Source organism: Alnus glutinosa, chromosome 1 (assembly GCF_958979055.1).
Source record: "Alnus glutinosa chromosome 1, dhAlnGlut1.1, whole genome shotgun sequence".
NCBI classification, from domain to species: domain Eukaryota; kingdom Viridiplantae; phylum Streptophyta; class Magnoliopsida; order Fagales; family Betulaceae; genus Alnus; species Alnus glutinosa.
The window spans coordinates 5,164,503-5,184,619 of record NC_084886.1 but is presented as its reverse complement, the minus strand read 5'-3'; the positions used below and the strand labels follow the sequence as shown (position 1 = coordinate 5,184,619).

At 36.4% G+C, this 20,117-nt stretch overlaps 2 protein-coding genes across 4 annotated transcripts; one reads left to right on the top strand and one right to left on the bottom strand.

Annotated features, from left to right (window-relative positions):
* Positions 1 to 1,357: 1,357 nt before the first annotated feature.
* Positions 1,358 to 11,189, bottom strand: LOC133867948 (uncharacterized). 2 transcript variants are annotated; one of them, XM_062304733.1, is made up of 11 exons: positions 11,050 to 11,189; positions 9,810 to 10,114; positions 9,087 to 9,164; positions 8,400 to 8,968; positions 5,928 to 6,560; positions 5,630 to 5,784; positions 3,316 to 3,530; positions 3,086 to 3,216; positions 2,625 to 2,980; positions 2,379 to 2,482; positions 1,358 to 1,774 (listed from the first exon to the last, which is right to left on the bottom strand). In XM_062304733.1, the coding sequence occupies exons 2-11, from the start codon at positions 10,096 to 10,098 to the stop codon at positions 1,704 to 1,706; spliced, it is 2,601 nt and encodes an 866-aa protein (XP_062160717.1). In that variant the 5' UTR covers positions 10,099 to 10,114; positions 11,050 to 11,189; the 3' UTR covers positions 1,358 to 1,703. The 2 variants fall into 2 exon arrangements, with proteins under 2 accessions (XP_062160717.1, XP_062160726.1); XM_062304742.1 differs by lacking the exons at positions 1,358 to 1,774; positions 2,379 to 2,482 and having other exon boundaries at positions 2,748 to 2,928.
* Positions 11,190 to 15,087: 3,898 nt separating this feature from the next.
* LOC133867925 (protein TWIN LOV 1) lies at positions 15,088 to 20,089 on the top strand. 2 transcript variants are annotated; one of them, XM_062304717.1, is made up of 7 exons: positions 15,088 to 16,226; positions 17,037 to 17,244; positions 17,358 to 17,422; positions 17,554 to 17,633; positions 17,735 to 17,770; positions 17,879 to 17,942; positions 19,731 to 19,869. In XM_062304717.1, exons 1-6 carry the CDS (start codon positions 15,656 to 15,658, stop codon positions 17,927 to 17,929), a joined length of 1,011 nt encoding a protein of 336 aa, XP_062160701.1. In that variant the 5' UTR covers positions 15,088 to 15,655; the 3' UTR covers positions 17,930 to 17,942; positions 19,731 to 19,869. The 2 variants fall into 2 exon arrangements, with proteins under 2 accessions (XP_062160701.1, XP_062160694.1); XM_062304710.1 differs by having other exon boundaries at positions 15,089 to 16,226; positions 17,735 to 17,790; positions 19,731 to 20,089.
* The last annotated feature ends 28 nt before the right edge of the window (positions 20,090 to 20,117 follow it).

Here is a 20,117-nt window from a genome sequence, read left to right as displayed (position 1 = left end):
TGCTTTCTCAACCATTGGTACAAAAGTCAAGGTCTAGAAAGGCATGAGGTGTTCGAGACTCTGAAGTGCTTCAATACGGGATCCATGATTCAATCAAAATCAATCCAAAATGGTTGTGTCAATATCAAACACTAGAAAATGAAATAACTTCATGGTTGAAAACTTGCTGCTACACCTAACCTAAAGCAGTAAAGCCAGTAGAAAAAGCAGACACAAAAGCATCATCACTACAAGAGCTTAAGGCAATTACAATTTTGGACGAAGTTCCTCCAACTCCGACTATAAAATTGTCATATGATCTTTAAGCACGTGACTTGTATTTTTTAGTAGTATTAAAAGATATGAGAAAAATTCTATTAAAAAATACATGTTATTAAAAAAAAAAAAAAAAAGTGTTTCACATGCTAAAGAACACATTATAATTTTATAGACCGGATGGGAGGAATTTCTTCCAACCTAATTTGAAAGAAATCTTAGCATTATTCTTGGAATACTTCGATTGCTCACAAGGCCTTCAAAATTTCGACAAAAAAAAAATCCATAATAATTATTAAATTGATAGAAAAAAAAAGTGCATTTGATACTTATCAATCTTACCACTTCTCCTTTTAGGTATAACTCAAACACTCCCCTTTTTCTTTCTTTTTTATACTTTTTTTTTTTTAATTTTTTTTATTCAAATAAGGAAAAATGGGAAAGGATTAAAAGAGAGGGTCGTTGTCACTCATAATATGAATAGAGTTAAGAAAAAAAAAAAAAGTGTAAATACTTCCAAACATAATGTGAAAAACGGCCTGTCTAGCGACAAGGTGTGCACAAAAATTGGCATTTCTGAAAAACTTCAAGGCTGTCCAAACAGGAAAGAAGAGAAGCAAATCCTGGATATCAAATATCACTAGCGCCGAGACCCACTAAAAAAAAAGCAGGGGATTCTTGATGGCAATAACATTCAGGAGAGAATCACTTTCAAGAATCAAAGATGGGCAACCAAAAGAAATAGCAAGGGAAACTGCCAAGAGCCGCATGGGCTTGGCGGCCAAGATGCGAACCAAACTTCCCTTTAATAAGTGCAATCTAACATATGCAATTCTTCACTTTCAATGGGAGTGAGAATAGAGTTTCGGTTCAAAATCAAAACCATATATTATAATACAATCATAAATTATTATTTGTCCAAAAAATTAAGAAAGAGTGAATTTGATTACTTAATCAATATTTTGACAATTAATACTGATGCATTGTACAACAATGGGAAAGAAGACAGGAGCAATGAAGAAATGGACAGATGACAAAAAGAAAAGCTGAATAAATGATAATGAGCTGGAAATCCAAATATACAGACTGACCATTTCTGGAAAGAGCTATAACGATTCTCTGCTTTTATTCAGTAGTATGAATATGAACAAAATTTTAACAAAAGTAGATAATCTACAAAGCGTACATTCTTTTCCTATAAAGGGTATATAACAACTACCATTCAATTCTCAAGATCATAGTTTACAATACACAACGTGTAGCTAAATTTCTAAAACAAATTGACATGACAATACCAACTTCACTCGAGAGAGGCAAACATGTATTGGTGCTACTTTTCTGGATGGCAAGACAGGCTTAATGCTGGTTTAATGGGTAAGTTAGCACATCAAACTTCTTTTCCCTGCTCAAAATAATGTGATAAAAATGGAAATTAAAATAGTTCAATCCTAAACAATCACTGTGGAAATGCTGGAAGTTGCATTGATCTTCAGTGAGTGCTCAGGGACATAGGCAAGACCTGTTATGCCAGAAAGTAAATTTCCATAAGAACTTCAGCACTTGTGGTTAGCTTTTTGGATTAACATTTGAGAACTATCAGAAAAGTACAGCCGTTTCTAGGTAGCAACAGTAAGAAGTAATAATAGAATTACAGAAAGTATGTTTCTAGGGAGCAACAGGAAGAAGTAATCATAAAACCAGTCGAGAGCTTTCCAGTATGCAAACCCTCCATTGCTAACATATATTAGCCTGCAACAGATACAAACTGCTTGGAAAACCAAACAACCAGAGCCAGTAGATGAGGACAGGTCACAGATAAGAACCTTCTAGAATCCATGACAGAACACAGCTATATGAGAGTGTGTGGGGTTGGGGGTGGGTTTGTGTCTTTAGATAATGCTAAGCTGTAGCTCCATCTATGCAGAGATTCTTTGAAAGCCAACAATGGTCATGGTATAAGCAAGAAAAAGCATCCCTAAGCATTTACTGAATCTTTAACTCTCCAATCATTAGGTGAGGACTTCACATGGGTCCAACAGAAATGCATAAATAACTCATTTCTTCTGACAGCTCGAGCATACAGGTATGAAGAAATCAAACAATGAAAATAAACAAATCGATACCTTTCTCCTTGACATCAATTTGTAAGGTGTCCAATGTAATTATGCCATCAGTCAATGGAAGCAGCTCAAGCTTGATGGTTGCCGTAGATTGAGAAGGAACAGATCTGATGCGACCATAGTAAAATGTAATTATCCTCATTATTTTATTTATATATATATTTACACAGACACACACACATGTATGTATGTATGTATTTGGTGGGGGCAGAGAGAGGGAGAGGAGGAAGAAGAAGAAGAGAGGCATACCCTAATGGAACTCTACTCTGCAGCCACAGATGCGTACAACCCAGACCAGTACTTGGAACAACATCAGATGAAGGAGAAGCTTGCTTATTCAAGGAAACTGACCGAGCTCCAACGTCACCATTCTGTTTCTGATTATCCGACAGAAGAGGCGCTGAGCTCAGCCTTTGCATAGCACTACTACGTCTGTCACCACTAACCCTACCTGTTAACTCAGAAAACCCAGCAAATGGACTCATTGGTGTTGATGGTGAGGAATTTAAGGACACCACAGAAGGAAGAGAAGTAAATGAGGCTGGAGCAAGAACTGTCAAAGTAAGAGCTTCAGATGTCAAATTTGAAGCCTGAAGAGTTAGGACCTGAGAATTTGAACTAGTCAGACACAAACTAGTTATAGTAGCATGAGAAAAAGATAGGGAGCCTACAGAAACTGAAATAGATGAGTAATCAAATTCATATGAAACCTGAACAGGAAGCTGAGAGACTCCATTGGGGCTGGGAGATTGTCCTGACATTTCAGACGCAACAGAGATCATAAGATCCCTTGAGATACGGGGTCGCCATTTTGTCGGCTGCTTGAAAAACAACCTTGACTCTACATTTAACAGAAACCATCAGATAAAAATAGCAATAATAAGAAACAACTGTTTGTAGTTTTCCAGAAGACATGGCAAACTAAAAGCAATATAGATACCAGTGTAGTTGCACCGACATGACACCATAATTGCATACTGATCAGCAGTCGAAGCAATCCTCTTTCCTTCAATGGTTTTGGAGAGAACGCGCAAACTTGATGCTACATTTCCAGATGATAGTTGTGACGACTGTGAGCTTCTTTCACCATGAGCCTTGAGATTCTTCAACATAGAAGTTGCAGGTTTAAGAATAAAAGAGTGCTCTTCGCCTCTCCTGTCATGAGGAAAATATTCAAGGCAACATATAAACTTGCAACTCAAATACAAAATTAAGATTCTTTCCATTTACACACCACTTCCTAGACACTATAGGAATATCTATATTCTTTCTTTCAATTGACACGCATATGCAGCCATATACAATTTTTACAGCAATATGGACAAATCCGGAATTATGCAATTTGTTACACTCTTTATTCACGATTAAGTTGACATCAACATGCCATAAATTACCTCTCACCATGCACAGGAAACAACATAAAAAAAGGGGTGAGAAATCCTTGACACATCCAGCTCATATGACCCAAATCCAATGTAGAATTAAAAGGTTTTGGAAGACCTTTACCATGTTTAGATTTAGTTGGTTCGCTAATTAGGGCCGCGGTTCGTATAATACACTTATTTGTGTTGCTTTGATATGGAATACAATTACATATGTACATATATACACATAAGAACAGATCTTATATATATAAAAACACCTAAAGTTAATCAATGACAACTCTATATCTCCTTTTTTTTTTCCCCCTTTATCTTCCATATAATTATAATTTTAGCCAAACATCCCCTCTTCATTCAACAATGATGAACACAGTATGTTCGGATCCCTTGTTTTGAAGACTTTAACATGTAAGTACCACGAATCAAGATGCATGATCTCACCTGTGGCTCATAGGGTGATTAGGGGAATCTGGTAACTCTGGATCATAACTGCCTTCTATTCATTTATGTATACTTCTTTGGTTTTCTTGCTGAATCAATTTGAACCAAGTTGAAATACTTAATAAACCAATGACATGATCCCACCTATATGATCCAGTGTCATTTTTTTTCCCTCGCGGGGGAAAAATTTACCTCATGAAACTACTTGACCACCGACCAGTCACATCACGCAAATGTCCTCCACCTTTTCAGTACATCTCTTCTCTCTCTCTTTCCTCTTCTTAACAACTGAGCAACATATAAAAAGGTTTACAGAAGGTACTTTCTCTAGATCTCAGTCCTCTAATACTTGTCACTTTGATCTTGTTTAACATCAAATGAATAAAGCATTGTCACAAAGAGGTTTTCCAAACAGATGGAGCTACAGTTTAGCATTATCTACTTCCCATTGACTCACTCATAAAAAAGTTACAAAGATGAAACCAAGTTTAAAACATGATATACTCAAAACCTAAAAATTTCAAACCGTGGGGTTGGCAGCAAATCCACATTCAACACACCCATCAACAGATTGTGTACAATTTTTCTGTCACCTCCCTAGAGAGTTTAACAAGGACAGTAATACTGGTTAGCATATTTCAGTACAGCTTCAATGTCAAATTAATACTGCACGCAGCATTGCAGAAAGCAATCCATAACAAAGCAGGCAAACTATTCCTCCGTGATTGGCCCAATATTTAGCTGGTCTCTCTTACTTGTGTCTTCATGTTTCCATTTGTTTCTTTGTTTTAATTTTGTTAATGGATTTGAAATACATTTTCTAGTATATTACTTCCAATGCACTTGAAGAGGCTAAAAGGATGTATGTCTAACCAAGGGCCAAAATTGGAGGGTTGCTAAGGGCCTACTACAAAAAGTCTTTTGTCCTGTAAGAAGATTTTGCCATAAATATGAAAATTTCAGATTTGGAATCTTTCTTGAACCTAAAATTTCCTGCTTTGAGTTCCAATTTCATTCTTTGCTACCTTTTGTTTGTTGCTGTGCTAAATATAGCTCTTAAAAACTGATTATTGCATCTGCTGACTAGAAAAGCGGTGCTTACTGTGTGCATCAGCCAAACTCAAGGTAGTGCCCTTTTTGTTATGCCAACATCACCGTAGACCAAGACCTTTTTTGCATCAAGTTAGTACCAGATCTGCTGCATCATAATTTTATTACTTATCATGCATGTAACAAGGGCATCGTCCCTAGTAAACAAAATTTCCATATCAATCAGTTTTCATTACCCAAAATGTTTGGGATAGCCTACAAAATTATCTTGCATTTAGACAATGTATATCCACCATCAATAGCAACAGTGATATATCCGGGGAATACAGTACAAGAGCTAACAACACATAGTAAATTAAGATACCTAGAGTGAACAACAACCTGAGGGCTAGGTTCGGCAAACTGTGTTCATTTCCAGCTTCAATACATGCAATTGGTAATGATGAGGGTGGTCCATCTTTCAAAGCCTCCTCAAAAACAATTGTTATAGCATCTATGTATACCACAATATCTGGTGTATGTACTGGAGAAATGTTCTGCAAACAGAAATAGGGCAAAAACATAAACGCAAAACTCGACAAGTATCATTTGTACATGGTCTGGTCAAAATATTATATAAATTCTTGGGAAGAAGTGAACTTATTAAATGATTTGATTCAGTAGTAGACATCACTCACACCTTTACTTGAACGCATATAAGGTCATCTGTATTGCAGTCAGCAGCAAAAGAATGGATTTCTACAGGATGAATAATTTCAAGTTTTCTCCTCCACCTTCGACCTGGTATATAGATGCCCTCTAATCCACAACAAACAGAAAAACGTTCTCGTTCCAAAGCCACACCTCGGAAAGATAAAAGCTCTTCACTTCCAACTTGTTGACTCTTCGAAGGCTTCTGAGATGAGAACTGATCCCATTCTTCAAGGTCAAAGCTTGGCTTAGAACTGGAAGCTTTAACAGGTCCAGGAGGTGGTGCAGTATTTTGAGGTAGCGATGACATGGAGTAACTTCTAAAATGGCCAAAAGAAAAGAGTTGAGAGCCAGAAGAGGAAGAAAAAGTTGACTTTTGAGTTGAGTTACCAATTCCTGAAGTGGAACTTAGAGGAGGGGGAGATAAAGGACGAGGTGGAGGGACAGTGTTATCTAAGGGAAGCAACCATTTTAACAGTTCTCCACATGGATCCTGATTTGCACGAACAGAGTTGTCTTGACTTTCAGAAGACAAATTTCTGTCCTGATATTTCTCAAATTGAAGAATTTCAATGACAGGGTCTCTCAAAAAATCAACACCAACATTCACCTGTAAAAGCACCTGCATCCTTCCAAACAATAGATTAAGCTGAGAACTGGTACTCCAAACAACTGGAAAATGCAGCAATGTGCACCAGGAATACAAACATTCATCACTGAACAGTTCTGAGAGTCAAAATATAGGATAAGCAATAAGCTGTTATAAAACAAAGCAGAAGCAATGCAGCAAATACCACCTCACTTAAACCTACATATTTATGTTGCAATAGTTTTTACAGTCATAAACGCTGGTTACAATCTAATTTTTATACAAACTAGGATCACCCAGGTTTTCCCCCAGTAACATTTTGCAGCGAGCTGAATATCTTAAAGTGCACGTGACTGGAAGTGACATAAAACTAATAACTCATAACAAGGTTCTGTCAAACTGAGTTCCATACATCAGCCGCTTTATGTTTTTCTATACAAATATAATCGAACATTAAAGAAGACTACAAGCTGTAGTGGAGGAATTTTTTCTTTTGATAAGTACATCAAATTCAAAGAAAGCACAAAGGAGCGTAACTCAAGCACATAGAAAGTATATAAGAGAGACCCCCAATTAGGGAGAAAAAGAAGAGCACAAAGTCTAGAAAGTCCGCAAAGCTAGAAAAGCGAGGGCTATTTTACACCGCCATCCAAGCATTAAAGAGATTTGAACATAATGGCTCCAAGCTGCAGTGGAGAAATGAGGATTATAATTTCCAAACATTTTTTTTTATACTGTGATTGTAACTGCCAAACTGAGTTAGGGGGGAAAGCAAACAAAAGAAAAAAAGAAAAGAAAAAAGAAAGTCTTAGCTTGATCCTGGAGCAGGATCTTGTCTAAATGATCACCAAAACATATCAAGACCAACTAGCAGCAAATGGTGGCCTGTTATGACAGAAAATTTACTTCCTTAAGTTTTAGATTCTAGCTAGCTTAGTGATATTAATCAAAAGATTCCATGTGATCAATAGGCTCCAAAGCAGACCCCAAGTATGGCAAAATTATAGTTGAGTGCTATCTCCACCAAACTATAAATTTTGATTGCTGCTGTTATATGCTGATTGAACTATAAACAAAACTGAAATGCTCTTCACTCATACCATGATAAATTACAGGTTTTTTTCATGAGCCTCTTGTTCATTATAAAGGTCCTCCTCCTGTCTAGCCCTTCCCTAGTTCTCTAATTATTTAGCTTTTGTCAAAAAATTCATTATATAATTCTATGTAGCTTTTCTCAAAATAATCAATCAATAACTTATAGATCTTCAGCATGATGTAGGGATTTTTCTAAATGCAAGACAGCAAAGAGATTATTCGTGACTTGACCCCGAAACATTGATTCCATAAAAATCATTAACAAATCTAATATACAATTGAAAAACTAATTGGATTTGAATGATATTTATGGAAAAATAATTGTTATTCATGAGGTGCAACCAAAGTGCTGAGCTGGCTCACACAGGAAACATAACAATAGAAAATTTTGCATCATAATAGCAAGACAATAGCTACAGAATATAACAATAGCTATAGCTATAGAATGTAAAGCTCAATATAAAATAACAAGTTAGCAGCTTCAAAATGTGAAAATAACAATAGCTACAGAATATAAAGCTCAATATATAAATCCTCACATTTGCATCACTGACAGAATGCTTCCCATGACCATAATAAAACATCCGGCATATCAGATAGAAATATTGAGCATAAGTTACACTATCATCCAGCTCCTAAATGCTATATTAGCATATATGAATATGCACCATGAATTCTATACATGTAAGAGTAACTAACATGCACAAAAAGATTCTAGTCAGTACAAAATAAAACATATTCTATGTCATTAATAACCTAGAAGTTTGTGGCACATACCACTATGTCTCCATTAGAAAGAGAGCAACACTTAATACAATTTCTTGCCACTCCACCAGAAACATTAGCATCAAAATTTCCTCTATCAATAACTGCATTAAAATGAGAGATGCTTTTTGCAGTTTTTTGGGTTCCATTCGCTGTAGAATCCTGACCATTCATCTCCAAAGATTCTGAAGATTTCTTGTGAGAACCTTTTTTTGACCATAGTGGCTCACCTGAATCCGCAATCCTAACAAAAAAATGGGAGTTCTCAAACCTTTGCAACAATGTCTCTGTCTGTCTCCTGTGATCTTCCATTCTTAGAAGGGATTCACTAGCAGAAAAATCCTTTACAGGATCAATCTTTTCTTTTGATAGCTTTTCACCATTCTTATCTATATCTTGACCATCAGGACTTCGGCCTTCTCCAGACACTGAATTTGTTCCATCTTCTATGTTTCCATTTTGTTTCTTGGGGCTTTGTCCAATGCCATTCTTACTCATTACTGCAGCAACTTTAAATGGAGTAATAATTTCGGTATCCTGTTTATATGCTGACAAGCATGCCAAGATATGAATTTGTTCACCTGGATAAGAAATAGAATTCAGGTCCCATGTAACGAATGCAACATCTCCGTCAAGGAAAAAGAACTAATGCATGTCAGAAGTGAAAAAAGTAAAGAGAATCAAGAAAGAAAAAAATACCAGGAAAAACAAAGGAGCGGTCCATTGAGCGTAATGAATGAATATCTAGTGCATCATTCCAATTGTCAGGTAATTCCTCTACAAGAGCAAACCAGGCATTAGATATACCAAAACAGAGAAAATTAATTATGAAGAGAATCTCATACAGCACATCATAGAACAAGCTATAGGAAGACTTGAATGAAACTAATCTCCAACATAATTCACAAAATAATAAAAAAAAAATTTAAAAAAAAAAATTGGAAGATGTAAATCAAGCATTTGAGTCAAAAACCAATGTCAGGAAATCCTTATCTTTGTCATAACAACATGTATATAATCCCCATCAACCTTGTTACCATAAGAATGCACTGATATTCTTTAAAAGACTAAGAGAAGAGCAGCTATCTTTTTGATTTTTAGCCTTTGAGATAGAGAGGGGAATGGTCAACAGAATACCAACTCTCCCCGTACTAATCAAAACCATAACCAAACCCACCATCACCATCCAGCTACCAACTGAGCCCAATCAACTTATTGCCTATATTTGCTGATAAAAACTTTGTAATTTATCATTCATTCAATTATTTCCTTCCCTATTAAAATTAATTGACTTTTCAATTTGTTCTTGATTTCTGCATGCATCAATCAGAACTATATGCACAAAATGCATGTAAATGTCTGCATCTGATCATATCACTTGATAAACCAATACGCATGTTTACTAGAATTGCAACGACATACTATATGGAATGGTAATGCATCCTTCTTCTTCAGAAACATCGGAGTGCTTCACTACAGTAGAGGACTCGTTTTTTCCATGTGGATCTCCAACGCTGCCATTTTCACCTTCACCTCCAACAGTCCCTCCACTGCGATCTTCAACCGCGGAATACCGCGGATATGGATCTTCAGCTATAAGACCCTCCAAAGTTGCTGCAGGTTTTGACTTAAAATGTGTATCCGCAAGAGATTCATTTGTAGACGGCTGTTCTGCAGCTGCATTTTGAGCAGGCCGCAGCAGAAAATTCATTGTCCCAAAGATTTATCTGCATAATCAAAAATTTAATCTTCATAATTGCAAGGTGGGAATCGCAAACCAGTGTTATAGGATATGTGTATTCTCTTCCATAGATACTAGCAAAGTAAATACCACATATTCAATCATATAACAAAATAAAGTACATAATCATTAACCCCAAGAATAAAAAATAGAGTAATTCTAAATACTCAACTCCCATCCCATTTCCATCTAACTGGGTTGATGTGATCATGCCCATCAACCATTGGATTTTTTTCTTTTTTTAATAAAAGCTAATTTAATGACTGATGGTACATCAGCCCAGTAAGATGGGAGTGGAGTATGTATCATTACTCTAAAAAATTATTCGAGAATATGTGCAAACCATCAACTATACGCAAAACCACAACCATAAAGAAGCTCCTCACGTAAAAAATTTCCATCGACATACCAATTCTCACACCAAACCTAAATCTCTTCTCCCTCGCCTTCAAGAATCTTCTCACACGAGACTCCCCGTGTAAATTCCAGCACTTCCTCATTCACCGGAATTTGACACATTAGTTTCTAATAAGCGCCCTTACTTAGTGGCCACCACGAGAAAGAAACCAAACAACAACTACGTACAGAAACAATAGGAATTAAAAATTATTGTCCACCTAATCCAACAGATTTTGAGCTTGGAATAAGCAGCAAGAGCCAGTAAAACTCTCACACTCGCGCATTTTCGTAATTAGGCAAATAAACAACATTCAACCAAGAAAGAAATCCAAATTGATACGATCAAGACATTCCTGCACTCAATCCATCCTGAAGTTATCAAATCCAAGACCATTATCGAGAGAAATGAGAAACAGGAAACGCAAATTCAATTTTCAGATTGTGATCCAAATACCTTTGATTTCAATCAGAAATTAATACGTGTAGACGATGACGAGAAAATAGGGTTTTTTAAAGGGTTACCTGGTCGGAGATCACGTGGGAAAGACCGTTTGCCTGTGAACTGAGGTAGAGATCCACCCGTAGGAAAAGCTCTACTCTCTGCTTCGATCTGATTCTGACACCATGGATTTTGTAAATTTGGGGCTCCGTGTGGTTGCGATCGGGTCGTTTTGTTTTTTCGAACCCGACCAGAACTGGACCGTTGGGCTTTTGCAGCGAGCCCAACTTAACGCACCCTTTGATCTCCAATGTGGCAATGCCTAAACATGCACCGTCGTCGTTTCGTTTCGCCTCCCCACAGTTAATGAGAGCGTGATAATGATTTAGGGTTAAAAATAATTTTTTTTTAAATCAACCATTAAATATTTATAGTTCACATGTAGGAAAATAAATCTAATAATTAATCATAAAATAAAATAATTAGAATTGTAAAAAAATTATGTAAGAGTTATGCAAATAAACATATCATTTCTCATTTTACATTCATCTCATTTCTTTAGAATATGCAAATATATAAGGCTATAAGCAAAAGAGAACTATACATAAAGATAAAATATATATATATATATATATATATATATATATATATATATATATATATATATATATATATATATATATATCTTCTCGAGTAATTTTATATATAATCTGTTTGATCTCTTTATAAAGGTAACGTGGTGTAGTTTTTTAAACAAAAATATATATTTTGCATTCACCAAATGCTATAAGGATCACGCTACATCAATTCTAAAAAAATAAAATAATAGTATATAGCATTACTTGTGTTATCTCTTAATAAATTTGTCCTTTTCATTGACAGTTGACTATACATTTGTCTTTTTAAATAATTACTTAAATAATGAATGTTAATATAAAACTGAAATAACTGTTTTAAATCTCACATCTCTTTCGCTTTCTCTATCATATTTAAATCAACTATTTACAAAAATAATAAGTCGTGTGAGATATAACTCTTCGTCGCATTGCTCATGTTGCAATGCGGTTCTTTGTCTAGTTTTAGAGATTTTTTTTTTTTTTTTTTTTAAATAATAATAAAAGTAACAGTAAAAGTTGTCATGTGAACAAAGGTGATAAAAAGCTGTGTATCATATCTCAATTTTAAAAGTCCTTCTTATGTCTTTCAAAAAAAATGAGAGAATAATTTTTGTACATCACATTACTCTACGTCAATCCTACACTAAGACATATAGAGTGTGAGACCCATGCATGTGGGTTCCATGTACATGGGTCTCACACCCAATGTGTCTTGGTGTAGCATTGATGTAAGATAATGTAATGTAGGAATAACACATCTAAAAAATAATGTGGCTTTTAAAATCAACATCTGATCAAAATTCAATAATGATCAATACCAAACCCAACAATGATTTTGAAAGTCACCTTATTTTTTTAGGGACACAAGAGAAACTTCTAGCATTACTTATGTCATATATATCTAAGGTCTTTTTTTTTAAAAAAAATAAAAATAAAAAAAAAATTGTTAAAATTGTACACAAATTGTATAAAAAATAGGATCCTAATAAAAAAAGAGAAATACTATAGGTACTTATAAACCTTTACAAAGTGAAGCTTACAAACTGATGTGGTGTCCTATATGGAATAAATGTTAAATCACAAAAATGCCCTTCTCTCCTCCGATCATCGTTCTCCCCTCCAGTTGCCGGTCGTCAACTTCCATATCCTGTTCTCGAGCTCCAGTCGCCGCCTGGTTGTTTGGACCAGCCAAATCGGCCAGATTTGGGTTCCCCGACCAGATCTCTCAACCAAGCAAAACCCCCACCGAATTTGGGTTTCTGATGCAGGAGGAAATCGGACGCAACTATAGAATTAATTAATCTATGATGTGGCGATGTGATTGGTTTGATTTAAGCAAGAAAGGGAATGGTCAACTACTCAAGAAGGAAAGAAGAGACCTTTGGCAAATTGTGATTTATAAGATATTCTCTATCGAGTTGTCAACATCCATCAAGAGAAAGACCAAGAAGGAAATAAGAGACTATCGACAAATCTCTTGATTCATCTTTAAATAATTCCCATATTTATATTACGTTGTCGTCAAGTAATATTATAGTTATTATTTTTTTCCCTAAAATATGGTCATTCTTTGGCACAAAGTATTTTCCATTAATTTGGAGATATTCTTTGGTACAAAGTATTTCCATATTATGCTTATTTGTATTTATTTCAAGTCTTAGGAGATTTATTAGGCTTTTCGGAATTTTGCTATTTTTGATAACTTTTCAGCTATATTAGCCCGGTTTGTGGGCGTTTTCCGATAGTTGTTGTTTATTGATAATTTTATCGAATTCAGAGTTTGTCTCTGTTTTTGGGGTGAATTTATTGCTTTCTTCCTTGCAAACTACTTGTTGATTAGCCTGCAGAATAATCGCTATTCTGTTCCGGCGTCAGTTTCCAAGCTGGATCTCTCAACCAAACAAAACCCACGCTGAATCTAGGTTTACCGGCTGGATCTGGGTTTTCCAAAAGGACCAACCAAACCCACGCCGGTGTGCATGGGTTTCCGGATCTCTGGTTGGAAACCCACGCACACCGGCGTGGGTTTGTTGGATCTCAGAAACTCCTAACCCCAACCACGGGTTGCCCACATGCCATCCTCTCTCGGGATCTCTCACCTCTAGCCAGCCGTCCATCTCTCCCAAGCTCTCATCGCATGCTGTCCATGGCTTTCGGGAATGGAAGCTATGTACATGGCCTTCGAGAATGGAAGCTACGAGAACGGAAGCTACGACCGTCCACCTAGATTTAGTTTGGACGTGGAATCTTATGTCTATTTTTTTCAGTTAATAAAAATGTCACATGCATGCCATGTCAATTTGTAAATTTTTTTTGTAAGAGTTTGTAAGTACCCTTAGCATTTTTTCAAAAAAAAGAAAAAAAAACCTTAATACACGTAGGCTCACCTAATCATATTAGTCATTAGTGTAGATAATTATCCGCTGGTGAGTCAGCACGGGACACGTGGGAACGCGGCGATGCGCGCCTTGCGCGGTCCTACAAATTTTTTATTTATCGGGTTTGTCCCAGAAATAATCGGCTTTCATAAAAGTGGACGGCGCGGGATGACTCGAATTGGATAAGGATCAGCGTCGATTCCCGTCTCCTGTGTTTGTTTCTCATTTTTGTTTGTACTTTGATTTGTTGTTTCCCTCCTCACCATTGAATTAGTTTACCAGCGCTGTATCCGACAGAAATTGGGGGGTCGCTCTACTGGTTTCCTGTGGATCCATATATAGGTAAACCAGGCTGTACTTTCTTTACGCCCGGGTGAAAAATGTAATTTAACAGGGACTTATTAAATGCTTTGAAGCCCATCAATAATTAAGGAAAGTTGGGGTCCACGTGTACGTGTACATGATTGGGCACGAGTCATGTCATTAGTAGCCCATTCGAGGGCGACCTATTTTCATGTGGAGAAATGTTAAAGATGAGTCTTTCATCCTCCTTTTATCACCCTCTTTTTTTAAAAAAAAATGATTTTAAAGAAAAAGTTGTCTTTGATGTCACATCAGAGACAACTTTTTAATAAAAATCAATTTTTTTATTAGCAAAGGAGGATGAAGGGAGGATGAGAGACTCATGTGTAGAATGACTCTTTCATGTGCTCTAAGCCTCAAAGCTGGACCAGTTAAATCAAAATGCGACGCTAATAGTAAATAGTTAGAGAAAATTTTGTTTGCACTAATAAAAATATATTAAAAATAAAGATAAAAATTACATGTATTTTAAATACATATTAATTTAATAAACTGAATTAAAAATTTTACGAATTTTCACAAATTTAATACTTACCATATTCTTATTTTTTACAAAACGAAAAGTTGAGTTTGACACATTTTTTTTTTATTATTATTTTCTCGTAACAAATAAAAATTTTGGACGCAATAATTGAGCTAAAATTTAGGCCTTTACCCAGTTTTACAAGAAGCTGAAAACCATGGAATGAGAGAAAAAAAAAAACAATTATAAAAATGGACTGTGAAGGATAAGACCAAAAAAAAAAAAAAAAAAAATTGAAGAGAAAAAAAGAATGATAAAAATCTTGAAAATTTGTGTGACTCTTGCAGAATCTGCGTTGTTCTCGTCCGTGTTCTTGCTGCGTAATTTCTCTGGCATTCATTATCAACCGAAAAGCGATTGATGGGCATTTCTCGACTGTCGCCGCCCCCATTGAGTACCACACACACACACACACACACAGATATTTTCCAATTTTCGTCTCTAATTGAAACGGGTCCAGGTTCGAGTTCACTGTTTTAGCTCACTCTTCCAGGAGATGGTACCTCTTCACGTGATTTTCTGTCTTAGCTTTTCATCAAATCGAATTTCACCTTGTTCATGTGCCTCTCAGAGAGAATCACCCAGAAATATATGGCGTTTACGGTGACAATCACTTGGATTTCTGGGTGATTTGCTTCTTTCTTTCTCCGTTTTGATTCCATTTTTCTGGTGGGTGTCTTTGAGTTCTGGGTCCTCTGCTTAATTGGGTTTTCCTCGAAGCACACGTGGTTGGGTACCACATGGGATTGGAACCAATCGGTACACCGAGGAGAACTTTAGAATTCATGCAACTGGTAGTAGGTACCACATGGCTCTCATAGAACAGTCATTGAACCGGCGCTACTCGCTCTTTGTCCGCGAAGAACTCGACGAATTGTCTGAGAGTTTCACAATAACTGACCCCAGTATCTCGGGCCACCCCATCGTGTTCGCGAGCAGCGGGTTCCTAAAAATGTCGGGGTACTCGAAAGAGGAGGTGATCGGCAAGAATGGCAGGGTATTCCAGGGCCCCAGGACCAACCGAAGGTCGGTTATGGAGATTCGGGAGGCGATTCGGGAGGAGAGGCCGATACAGATCAATTTGTTGAACTATCGTAAGGACGGGACACCCTTTTGGATGCTATTTCATATGAGCCCAGTTTTTAGCAAGGATGATGGCAGGGTGACTCATTTCGTGGGAGTTCACGTGCCGATTTCGCCGAAGCCGAGGAGGTCGAGTAGTGAGGTTGGAAGAAATGGGGTGAATTTGTGTGAGGATGGGTCTAGGATGCGAGGTGACATCGTGTTTGGGTCGTGTAGGAGGGAAGTGTGCTCGGATTCGTTGGTGGAGTTGGGTCGTATTTTGGATTTGGAGTCGGTCTTGGATTCTGATAGTAGAGGTTTGTTTATTTATTTGTGATTTAATTGATAATTAAGATGAGCTTTACTTGGTTAATGGAATTATATTGTGCTTGTGATAGTGTATTAATGTTCACTCTGGTTGCTGGTTTTAGTTTAATTAATGTGCAAAATAGCTGCAGTGTTTTTAATCTTCCTTCCATTCCCTCCGCTTTCTATTGCAACTTCTCTATACTTGTTTTAGTATATAGTTGCAGGTTGGTTTTGCCAGCTTGTGCTTGTTTTAATTGCGAATTTGTTCGATCTTGGGTTGTGTTTGGTTCTGTCAGGCCTTTTTTTCCCTACCAATTATTTTAGATGAATGGAGCTCATGCAGTTTGCTGCCCTATCTTCTATTCCATAATGTGCCTTTTCATGTAGTTTCTTTATTGCTTTATTAGTGTGCACTTGGTTAAGTTCTTAATTGGCGATGTCTTGGTGTGGTGCTTAATTTTTGAATGTGTAGCGAGCTCTCTTTTTCTTACCAAGCATTATGATTTTATCTTATCATCTTGACTGTTTGCCTGCATATATACGGTTGTTACCCTGGCTTGATTGTTCATTTATAATCATTGACTATTGATTATGTGGATGAATTTACACACTTTATTTATAACTCATCATTTCTAGATTTCTCTTTCATGTGTACTATGTATGTTTGTTCACATTTCTTTTTTATTTTGATTTCAGTTTCTCCTTCTCCATGCCCCCCCCCCCCCCCCCCCCCCCCAAAAAAAAAAAGAAAAAGAAAAAGAAAAAAAGTTGAGTAACTTCTGGTTTAGTTGTGTTCTGATTTACTTTGAAACATACAGGATTAGATATTGAAGAGCCATGTGAGGCAAGTGATCTAGAGAAGCAAAGAGCTGCAAATGCCATTGAGAACATCTCCTCTGTGCTAACCCGCTATAGCCAGTTAACAGGCAGATTGGTGTGTGAAAAGAGATGCTGCTTACCTGGGGCAGGCCTACTCAATTCATCCTTAATTATTTCTCTTGGTAGAATCAAACAAAGCTTTGTATTGTGAGTTGTTGCAGATTCTCATGTTCTTGCTTTATGGTGGATTCCGTCCATTATGAAGATTTCTGATGTCTTTAGTTTGTGTTTCCGGCAATATATATGTGTTGTCATTGCAGAACTGACCAGCACCTACCTGACATGCCTATAGTTTATGCAAGTGATGCCTTCTTAAGATTGACAGGTATTTAGAGCTTTATCAAACATATAACGTGATCAATTCATTACAATAAATTCCTCTAGATGATGCAGTTATACGCATACATTCAACAATCCATATATGCAATTACCTATATCAGTTGTTTACTTTTGTAGGTTATACTAGACATGAAGTGTTGGGGCGCAATTGTAGATTTTTAAGTGGGGTGGATACGGATCCCTCAACTTTATATAAGGTAACTCCTTTATTTATTTATATTACTCTTGTTTGATGATTTTGTGGCTAACTTTATGGATACTGAACACTCAATTAAATTCTTTGCTTATTGTTTGCCAGATGAAGGAGAGCATTCGAGTTGAGCAGGCATGCACAGTACGTATCTTAAATTACAGGTTGAAACTTAACTATACATGCAATTTGTTACAAGATTTGAACTTTAGTCATAAATTTTTTGAAAATAAGTTGATGTTTCCTTCTCAGGAAGGACAAGAGTTCATTTTGGAATTATCTTCACATATCACCTGTTCGTAATGCTTCTGGAAAGGTATTTTTTATATGCTAAGCTTTTATATACCTGGTAGTTTTTCATCTTGATTTGCTTTTGGCTTGATTGAAAGCAAGTAGGATCAATTTCATTGTTGTTCTTGTGTTTAAAGTTGAATTCTTATTAAACTTCTCAGTTGAAGTGAATTTATCAATAACATAGATTAACAATGTAGGTTATTGTTAGTTGCGGAAACTGGTTGACATTGTATATTCAGTTCAGTAAAGCTAGTTTCTGACGGATTCTTGTTCATGTATCATGATATTCTATTTTCTTATATGTAGTATTACCTGCAAGAAAATAATTTTGGGATTTGGTCTTTTAGGTAGCTGGTATATGAGGCTTGCTATGCTAGTGATGTCTGTCTCGTTTTGTTTTGCGTGCTAAATTTGAGTGAACTTATTTTCTTTCTTTCTTTCTAGTACTTATTCATCCTTTGGTGCTTGTGCAGTGGCTGTTTTTGTTGAATCTTTTGCAAAAAGGAGATTATTTATTCTTAATATATACAAAGTAGTGTTGCTATGTTTTCTAATGGATGGCTAAATACGATTGTTTTTAAGATTCTGAACTTAGATATTTATTTGTATTTATCTAATAATTGATTGCATTGCTATGCTTAGTAGGAAGTTACTGTGATTATTGCTATCATGCTTGTGTCAAATTAATGAATTTATTGGCACAAGAAGATTAAGTATATTAGATAGGGCTAGAGTTGAAAATTGTGATAAGGTCACCATGCTAGTTTTCTTGGTGTTCTATGACCAAACAAATGTCCAGAGGTTTTAGCTGAAGATATGGCATGTTTAATCTCTTAAAAAATAAACTTCAAGTAGTCTACTAAGAAGGCAATTTTTGCTGCTTTTCTTATGGGCCTTGATTTTCATACTCTATTTGATGATACCATCGTGATCATAGCTGGTGGTGTAGGACAAGAGAGGGAATGGTCAAATGGGTCCTGCTTGTTGGGTTAGAAACATGATTTTTGGTCTCCTATTTCAAAACTGTTCGTGAATTCATAGTTTTCTTTTCTTTATTACATAAATGGCTGGATTATTTTTTTCCCACCTAGGAAACACTCTCTCTCTCCCCCCTTGTATGTGTGTGCGTGCGTGTATTTTGGGTGAGGTGTGAAACTATCAATAAATCTTCCAGAATTACTCCACAAGGCTTTGGCCTGGCCCACCCAGGTGTAATATGCGGATGCCTAGCTGTGAGGCACTTCTTTCGTGATGGACTACTGTTACTAGACATTGATCCTTGAGCAATAAATTTTCGTTGGTTTTTACGTATAGTTGATAATGGTGATTGCTTCTTGTTATGTTAGCCAAGGGGAAAGCAATCAAAGAGAACAATAACATTTTAGATTCGAATTTCCAGCAATGTTCGCAAAATTGTAAATTTGGTTTTCTTGCTAATGACTACGTCTGATATGATATGATTGTGGAGAATGAAATGACTCCTTTTCCACTGTCATAATTCTGATGAGCAATTGTGCTTTACTGGATGAATGTTTGTACTCCTAACCTCTTACTATGAGTAGAAAATATTAAAATGATGTGTGGATTTAAGAGTACCCATTCACAACAACCACCTGTTCTACTTTTTGTATGTTGCTAATGGTAGTTCCTCTGCTAATTACACTATCACTGCTGAGTTTTACACCCATACCGCTTGCAAATTTGGCATCTCTTCTCTCTGTCTCTCTATCTCTCTCTACCAAGACGAAGACGACTTGTGATCGCCTTATACAGTTGTTAGCCTTATCTTACTTTGTTTATGTATGTTCAGATAGCATACTTTGTGGGTGTTCAGATAGAAGAAGGCTGCAAAGACCAGGACAGACATGGTCTGAGCCCTCAGATGAGGCAGCTTGGTGCTGTTGGCGCAGTAAAGGTAGCAGTAAGGAGTTTATCAATAGGCGCTGGTCCTTCGATGTCATAGGAGAACCTCTCTGCATTCTTTGCTGCTGATTGCTGTCATCTTAAATCATGCCTACGACCCTCCTTCAAATTGTAATCCATTATGTCATAGGAGAGTTGAAATGGCACAAAGTAGTAAAAAAAATGATTTGTCATACGAGTGGATCCCTGTTACATTCATTTGGTTTTATATATAATGCTTCAATATAAGGTTGAAACTTCGAATCATGTGTTTCAGTTAATGGGACTGACTAGA